At 61.4% G+C, this 9,098-nt stretch overlaps 1 protein-coding gene across 1 annotated transcript in view; it reads right to left on the bottom strand.

The window, feature by feature from the left end:
• Positions 1-9,098, bottom strand: part of LOC106896239 — a 16,705-nt gene that overhangs the window by 5,287 nt on the left and 2,320 nt on the right. The window contains exon 2 of the mRNA XM_014956050.1: positions 686-818. Coding sequence (XP_014811536.1) covers positions 686-776 — 91 coding nt within the window. The 5' untranslated portion in view covers positions 777-818. The remainder of the gene's footprint in view (positions 1-685; positions 819-9,098) is intronic.

Genomic DNA, 9,098 nt, shown 5'->3' with positions numbered 1-9,098 from the left:
GCTGCTGCCGCTGTCGCTCAGCGGGTGACCTTGGGACAGGAGCCCGGGGTCCCCCTGCTCCCCCCGGGCTGCTCGGAACCGTGTCCCGCCCCCCCGGGGGCTGCGGAGCGGCGGCTCCGTGCGGGGAGGGACAGGCGAGGGGCGGCCACGGGTCCCCAGCCCGGCTTCCTCTCCTCCTCCTCCTCCTCCTCCTCCTCTTCTCTCCTCCCCTTCCCCTCTCCTCCTCTCCTCCCACTCTCTTCCCTCTCCTCTTCCCCTTCCCTCCCCTTTCGTCCTCTCCCTTCCTTTTCCTTTTCCTTCTTCTTCCCTCCCCTCCCTTTTTCTCCTCCTTCTCCTTCCCCATCCCTTTCCTCATCGCCTTCCCCTTCCCCTCCTCCTCCTCTCCTCTCCCCTTGCAGGACCCCCCCCCTCTATTTGCCACGGTGTGAAAAAAACCCAAATGCCGGCTCAAAGAGGGCACCGGGGTAACGGCACAGTCATGGTGCCTGGTCCCTGGCCCCCAGGGGGGCCTTTGCAGGACTGTGGGGGCGAAGGAGCCCCCGACAGCAGCAGGCGATGGGGTTTGGACCATTTACCGGAGCAGCTGGAGGCCGGGATGTGCCCCGGGACGGGGAACGGCTCTGGCTGCCCCGGGAGGCGGCAGGGATCCCCTCTGCTCCCACCCCAGGTTTATCACCTAAATTACCAGGCGGGTGGGGTTTTTTTTCCCCTCCTCCCCTTGTCTCCATCATGTCTGGGAGGGCGGTGGAGGGTGTTTGCTGCAGCAAAACCACCATGTCTGTCGTGGCCCAACGTCCTGGTGTCTGGAGAAACCAACTCTGGAGAGAGAGATACACACATACATGTAAATATAAATAATATAAATATATATGTGTATGTATATATACATCTATATAAACCAAGCCAAACTGGTTTGAGCTCTCCTGGGCAGGGGAGCTTCCTGTTGAAGGCAGGTTCAGACACCACCACAGCATCTGTTCCCGGCCCCGAGCAACTCCAGAAACACAATGAGCTCAGCATCCACCCCCTTCCCCCCCCCAATGCCTTCGGCAGCCTGGAGGGTGGGGGGTGGTGTTTGGAGGACCTTCCAGCGCCCCCCCAGATGCTGCTCTAACTGGGGATGTTGGTCTATAACTGGATACGCCCAAAGCTGATGCACAAAGAGGTTGCAAGAACCTGCTGCAGGAGCTGGATGCTCACAATCGCGCTGCACAAACCTGCAGCTCACACAAAACGTGCAAGAACCTGCCGTGCAGCCGGGACACGCACCAAACGGGGGGAACACACAGCACCCCAGTGTGTGCAGAATGAATAAGCACCAGCTGAGTCAGCCCCAGCAAACACACAAGCCCAGGAGGAGCAAACTGCTGGGGGGAAAATAAAATCCCTTGGGAAGTGGGAGGCTGGGGGGACACCCATCACCGGGGTGCTGCATTGTTGGGGTCAGCTCTCCCCAGTCCTTGTCCCACGAGGGGTCAACCAGTGTCCCTGTGCCGGGAGGAGAGGGGCTTTGCAGCCTGCAGCTCCTCCCAGGGGAGATGCTGTGCCAGGATCCCTGCCTTGGGGTGAAAACAGCCACTCTGAGGTGCTGCCAGGGCAGGGAGAGGGCTGTGCCAGCACGAAGAGCCCTCACAGACGGGGCTGCATCTGGAAAGAGGAAGCCTAGGTCTGCCCAGGTCCTGAATTCCCACCTTTGGGCAGGTGTAGTGAAACACACCGTGATTTTTGGAAAACAAAACCTCAGGGAGAGCAGGGCTGAGGGCAGGGACTGAGCCACCAGCCAGGCTGTGAGAAAACCAAGGCTTTGGGGCTGTCTCTTGGAGGATGCTCTGCTCCCTTCGCGGGTACCAGACGGCACACCAGGAATGAGGAGGGCAGGGGGGAGGAGAGGGGTGGCCAGACCAGGGACCGGACCCAGCCTGGTTGGAGGAAGATCTCCAGGAAGACATCAAGGCTCAAGAGGAATCACAGAACCACAGAATTGGCTGGGTTGGAAGGGACCTTTCAGCTCATCAAGTCCAAACCTCAGCCCAGCACTGCCCAAACCCACCCCTGACCCATGTCCCTCAGCACCACGTCTGCCCGGCTTTTAAATCCCTCCAGGGGTGGTGACTCCACCACTGCCCTGGGCAGCCTCTGCCAACACTCAATAACCTTTTCAGTGTAAAAAATTTTCCTAAATTCCATCCTAAACCTCTCCTGGGGCAACTTGAGGCCATTTCCTCTTGTCCTGTTGCCTGTTCCTTGGACAAGAGACTGACCCAGACGCCTGTGCCCAAGGAGGCCACCAACCTGTCCCACTAGAGGGAGCGAGAAGATCAGCTGATGGAGAAGGCAAAGGAGCAGCTGGGATGAGGGAGCCAGGCCCAGAGAAGGAGTTTCAGGCAGAAACTGGCCCTTCAGCCCCTGCCAGAGCCTGGGGATGCTCCTGACCAGGGTACATGTGCCTTGGGAGCTGGGGGTCCCACCTTGTGGTGCTGCTGGGTGGGCACCATGAGGGCTCTGCATCCCTCCTGGGGACAGCTGCGGGTCTGTGGCCTCATGGGGCTGGTCCCAGTGACCCCTCCATCCATCCCTCTCCCAAACAAGCTGTGAGAGAGCAGAGGCAGCTGCTGGGAAGGAGAACAAGGACACGGGGCTGTGGAGGTCACGGCCAGTGGGGCTGGCCCACACAGGCTGCTGGGACCAGCTGGGCTGGGCAAAGTATGGTCGGGATCTGTCTGTCCTTTTTCCTCTTTTTCTTTTTTAGTTTTTTTTCCTCTATGCTCTGCTTTGCCAGGAGGTTGCAAAACCCAGGGGGTGAGTCAAAACAAGCCGGAGCTTCCTTCCATCCTCTGCAGCCCCACAACAGCCAGGCGTGTGGGAGCCGACCAGCCCAGGGACGGCAGGAGCACCCCCAGGACGGGGACAACATCCTTCGGGGTGTGATCATGGAACCTGGGGCTGAGCCACGCTCTGTGAGAGGAGAAGATGAGCTGAAGCTTCTCCTCTACTTTCTGCCCCTCTGCTCTACTCTGGGGAGACCCCCCCAGTGTTGGGGGTCCAGCTCTGGGGCCACCAACAGCAGAAGGACATGGAGCTGTTGGAGCGGGGCCAGAGGAGGTCACTTGGAGTGACCACCAACCCCCCCATCCTCAGCCCTACACCCAGCAACGTGTGGGGTGGGGGCAGCTGGCCCAGCTCTGGAGATGGCACGATGGAGCGAATCAGGGAAGGTCTCCATCATCCTCAGCCCTACACCCAGCAACGTGTGGGGTGGGGGCAGCTGGCCCAGCTCTGGAGATGGCACGATGGAACCAGTCAGGGAAGGTCTCCATGCCCCATGATAACAGGGAGAAGTGAACCCCGGCCCCGGCCCCAGGCGGGGAGTGACCAGACAAGGGCTGGGGGGCAGAGGTTGGGTCCTCATGGCCGATGTCCCCCCCCTGCAGCCCCAGAACCATCCCAACAGCTGCTTTATCTCCCCTGAAGGCTGAGAGCAGGCAGAGGGGACAAAACCCGCTGCCCCTCAGCACTGCCCAGCCAAAACCAGGCCTGCATCAACCCAGACTGAGCGAGGTTCACCCAAAAGGAGTGTTTCCACCAAGGCAGACCCAGGCACTGAGCACACGCTGGCCCCGTGAGCCGCCTCGAGAAGGGGAAGGGGCCTCTCGCAGCTCTGCGGGTACTGAATGTGCCTCAGCATCCTCAGGAGCAGCAGGAGAGTTTGGGGGAAGGGGAAGGAGGGAGGGAGGCATGAGGAAAACCCTGAGTCAGCAAGAAACCTGCAGTGGGAAGCTCTGAGTCAGCTCCAACCATGGCTTTGCTGAAACCAGTCCCCCCCCCGCAGCCCCCGCACGGCTCCAGGGCTCTCCAAATTCCTGGGAACAAAGCAGAGGGGCTGTGCATCCCGCAGGGCGAGAGCTCCCGGCCTCCGGCTGCGTCCCCGGCGGGGGGACAGATGGGATCAGCAGAGGGGCTGTGCATCCCGCAGGGCGAGCGCTCCCGGCCTCGTCCCCGACGGGGGGACAGATGGGATCTGGGGGAGAAATTCTTCCCCCTGAGGGTGGTGAGAGCCTGGCCCAGGTTGCCCAGAGAAGCTGTGGCTGCCCCATCCCTGGAGGGGTTCAAGGCCAGGTTGGAGGGGGCTTGGAGCAACCTGGGCTGGTGGGAGGTGTCCCTGCCCAGGGCAGGGGGTGGGAATGGGGGAGCTTTGAGTTCCCTTCCCACCCAAACCATTCTGTGATTCTGGGATCAGTGTGCTCCCTTCCAACCCAAACCCCTCTGTGATTCTGGGATCAGTGTGTCTGTGTCCCAGGCAGGAGGGCAGGGTCCTGGGGACTCCTGGAGGTCAGGCTGAAGGTCTCTGCACAGCTCTGGCCATGCGACCAGCCCAAACTGGGCAGTTTGAGGCCAAGCCGTCCTGGAGGTCAGGCTGAAGGTCTCTGCACAGCTCTGGCCAAGCGACCAGCACAAACTGGGCAGTTTGAGGCTGAGCCCGGTGAGTTTAGGGGGAAGGACAAGGCTGAAAAAGCCAAAAAGCAAAGTCTCCATTTGAATGGATCGCCAGGACTGTGGTTTGCACACCACAGAATGGAAACACTACTCACCAAGCCTAAAACAACTCTTCCATATGCCTTACTGGGAGCATCAGCACGGCCTGAACCAGGGACTGTGAGTTCTCCAGACCCCCCCAGGACCTCCGGAGCTGGGACTGCATTGTCCTGCTCCTCCCGTTACTGGGGCTCCCTTTCCAGGGGGGTGTTTCGGATGTGGCTGAGAATGAAGAGCTTCTCTGGACATCTCTGAAAGCCACAGATCCCTCCCATCATGCAGACTGTTGGGGTTGTTGGCAGGGGGGGAACATTCTGCTGGTTCATGGTGGTCTCGGGCACATTGGAACCACCAATCCCAGAGAGAAACTGGGAGCCCAGTTGCTGCAGCACCAGTTCTGTGGCACCAGCTCTCCGGTGTTGTCAGCAGGATGCCCGGGGCGCTGAGTCACACTGTCTGGGTGCTGAGTCATGTCTGCTGGGCCACCCCACCGCCTCCCCATCCTGGTCCTGCTGGCACATCCTTGCCCCCAAGACAGGCTCCCCCACAGCGGGACTGACCCACACTCCTCACCTCGAGGTGCCCCCAGAGAGAGCACCACGAGCCCTGGGCTGAAGTTGTACAACAGAATTGTCTCAGATGGAAAAGACTTTTCTGCTCATCAAGTCCAACCATCAATCCACCACTGAGAAATCCACCAGTGACCATCAAGTCCAACCATCAATCCACCACTGACAAACCCACCACTGACCCCTCAGCACCACGTCTGCCCGGCTTTCAAACACCACCAGGGATGGGGACTCCACCACTGCCCTGGGCAGCCCCTGCCAAGGCTTCACAACCCTCTTGGGGAAGACCTTTTTCTCAATCTCCATCCTGAACCTCCCCTGGGGCAACTTGAGGCCTGTCCCATCGCCTGTTTCTTGGGAGAAGAGACCAATCCCACCTAGCTGCCCCCTCCTTTCAGGGAGTTGGAAAGAGCGAGGTCTCCCCTCAGCCCCCTTGTCCCCAGACATCGGGGGCAGGGGTCCAAGGCACCCCACGGGCAGTCTCCAGTTTCCCCCCAGTTCCTGTGAGAGCTACAAGGTGCGATGTCGCTGTGCCCCAGGGAGGGGGTGAAGCACCCCAGCTCTGCTGGGCCATGGACCAGGGCTGGCCAAGGGCACGGGGCTGGTCCTGGCCACCCCAGGAGAGGGTCCCCCCTGTGGCGAGGGCACAGAGGTCCCACTGGGGTCTCCACACGGCTGGGGCACACCTGGTGGGGAAGGTGACCCCATCCAGCCCCGGCTGGAAGCGCTGACCTTCCCATGGAGCCCTGGAAGTGCGCTGTGATGGGGAGAGGGCTTTTCCCCCCCTTCAAAAAAATAAATACCCCTCGGCGCAAGAATCGCTGGGTCCAGCTGGAGAGGGGGAGAGAGCAGGGGGAGCATACCAGGGAGGTTAGCGAAGGCCTTCCCGAGCTGCACGCGATGATTTCACGTCCCGGGGGGGCTGCTGTTTCCTGACGGAGGAGGATGCTGCCAACACATGTTAGAAATTATCAGCTGCTGGGGAGAAGGAGCCGGAGGAGCCGGAGGAGCCGCCGGGCTGTGGCTCCTCTTAAAGGAGCAGCCTCGGGCAGCAGGACCCGGCCCTGGGCTCTGCTGGGGGATGGCAGCCGGGGGGGGATGCCCCGTGGAGGGGTGCCGAGGGGTACCAGGCAGATCCCACACACGCTCCATGTTTTCCTGGAAAACATGGAAAAATAACACACCTAAATTGCACACTCAGCCATTCCGCCTGGAGCACAGCTGAAGCGAATCCAAGGGACAGGCTGGGAAATCCCAGACACACAACTCACGTCTCCCTGCAGGTCCTCTCTGCCCGGCTCCCCCCACCCCTCTGCCTCCCCAAAAACGCCGGCGAGACCCCCCGGCGAACCACCTCCTCCCACTCTCCTGCACTTGCTCTGCACCACCCAGTGCCAAGGAAACAAATTTCCAGGCTCCGGCTGACCCGGCTCCCCTCCAGCACAGACCAGGAAACATTAAAAGTGAAAAACAACTCCTTGGCCAGTATCAGGAGGCTTTTTTTTTTTTCTTTTCATCTGGCTCCCACCCAATTTTTTCTGCAGGCAGGAGGTTTGCAGAGCAGCCAAGCCTGTGAGCGAGGGCAGGACCAAGCCCCCGAAGAGCATCAGCTCTGCCCGAGCGATGGCTGGAGCTGCTGCAGAGACCACAGCCATGGCCAGGAGCGGCCACCAGCCCAGCCAGGGACACCCACGGGCCACCAGGAGTGGCTGAGGCCACAACCAGCCAGAGGGTGATGGGGAAAGGAGAAGGAAGGGGGAGTGGGGGTCACTCCCAGTGTACACGGAAAGCCCAGCTTCACAGGATTGCTCCAAACCAGGCAGAAGGAAAGGCAGGACCTGGCTGAGCCTTTGCCCCACGGTCGGGCTATGGCCACCCACAACCCCCCCTGCACCCCCGAGCTGTGGCTGAGGTTGAGGGTGGGCTGGGGGACCTGCTCTTGGCCCCGAAAGTCCTCTGCCCAGGACTTTGCCAACCCCAAACACCATCCTCCCCCTGACCCACCAGGGCGAGCGCAGAAGTGGGAGTGAAAAGATGCTCGAGAGGTTTTTCTTCAAGCCCCTGCCCTGGCAGCTGAGGGACAGGGCAGCTCCTGCCCCCCCAGCCCAGGGCCATGAGGGACCCAAGAGGGAGTTGCTGCCACCACCCCCCCAGCCCCACAAATCATTTAAAAGAGGAACGGGAACATCTCTTTCCCATTTAATGAGGTGATAATTGGGAATAGCTGCCCTCTCCTGCCTGCAGTGTCTGGGGGGGGGTCCCTTGCATGAAGCCGGGGGGAGGCAAAAGGATTCGGTGGGGCAGACAGTGCTGTCCCAGCAGGCAGGATGTGAAACAGGACAAGTTCCTTTTTTAAAGGGAAAAAAAAAAAAAAAAAAAGGCTTTCATTGTGTGGGAGCGGAGGAGAAGCAGGACACCGGTGAGCTGCCTCTTCCTACCTGCTCCCCCCATTTCCCAGGTGGGGGGTGACACCCCCTCTGCATCACCCAGCGCAGGAAGTCCAGGTTTAAGGGCCAAATCCTGAGCCCACGTTACTACTGAAATGTCACCACGAGTTTTAAGCCCCTGGAGGATGAGAGCTCAGCCTGGCAGGGCTTTGGGGCACAGCTCCTGCCCGGGGAGAGCAGCATCAGCTGGGGACCCCCGGGGCACGCAGAGGGGGTCAGCTCTGGTGGACTCCGAGCAGCTCTGGCTTCGTGGCCACGTCTCTGCGGCGTGTCCCCGGGGTCGTGGGCTGTGTCCCAGCCCAGGGGGGGCTGCAGGGACCAGAGTCCTGGGGACGAGGTGGTCCCAGGGCACCCACCTCCATCATGGGGCTCACCTGGTCCGAATTCTCCCGCTGACACCCAGGTCCTTATTTCCTCATCAACCCCAAATCGCCCCCCGGTGCCAGGCTGGGGGTCCCCAGGGCTGTCTCTGGGGCTGGGGGGGGGCAGCCCGCTTTCCCACGCCCCATCCTGAGGGGAAAGGGAGCGGTTCTGGGAGGACCCGAGCGCTGACGCGTTTTATCGAGATCTCACTTTCATTTCAGAGGGAAAAGCCGGGACTCAGCTGAGCGCGGGGCTATCGCTGCCCCCGGGAACGGCCCTTCCTCCCGCCTCTCTGTTTGCTTTCCAAACAACTCCACATTTCCACTTCAGAGCCGCCGGGAACGCTGCCCCCCCCCTCCCCCCGGCAGGACGGAGCGCTGGGATGGGGGTCGGTGGCCAAATACCAGCCTGCCCAGAGGAGACCCTGCCCCGCGCCCACCCAGGGTGGGCTCTCACCAGTGGGCACAGTGGGTGGCACGTTCCCACCCTGGGCAAGGTCTCCGGGAGATGCTCAGCAGCCGCTGACCCCCTTTCTGCAAACTTTTACCTGTCTGAGCTTCCTGGGGGGGCCGGCTGAGCCCTGGGCAGATCTGCTGGCCCAGTGACCCACAGGGACGTGTGGGTCATCACCCAAACCTGCCTCAGGTCATCATCATAGAATCACAGAATGGTTTGGGTGGGAAGGGACCTTAAAGATCATCGAATTCCAACCCCCTGCCCTGGGCAGGGACACCTCCCACCAGCCCAGGTTGCTCCAAGCCCCCTCCAACCTGGCCTTGACCCCCTCCAGGGATGGGGTAGCCACAGCTTCTCTGGCCAACCTGGGCCAGGCTCTCCCCACCCTCCCACCAAACAAGTTCTTCCCCACAGCTCAGCTCCATCTCCCCTCTTGCAGGGTCAAACCCTTCCCCCTCCTCCTAGGGCTCCCCTCCCTGATCCAGAGTCCCTCCCCCTCTCTCCTGGAGCCCCTTGAGGGACTGGAAGTGGCTCCAAGGTCTCCAGAGCCCTCTCTTCTCCAGGCTGAACCCCCCACCTCTCCCAGCCCCCCAGCTCACTTCCCCCCACCCCTGCGACCTTCTCCCCTCAGCCCGGGGGGGTTCTCGCCCCCCGACCCTGGGTGTCCCCGGCCCCGAGGGGTCTCTGCCCTGTGGGTCACAGCGCGGGGGGACACACACACCCCCCACCC

Source organism: Calidris pugnax, unplaced genomic scaffold (genome assembly GCF_001431845.1).
Source record: "Calidris pugnax isolate Ruff unplaced genomic scaffold, ASM143184v1 scaffold281, whole genome shotgun sequence".
NCBI lineage: Eukaryota > Metazoa > Chordata > Aves > Charadriiformes > Scolopacidae > Calidris > Calidris pugnax.
This window is presented reverse-complemented; position numbering and strand designations above follow the sequence as displayed.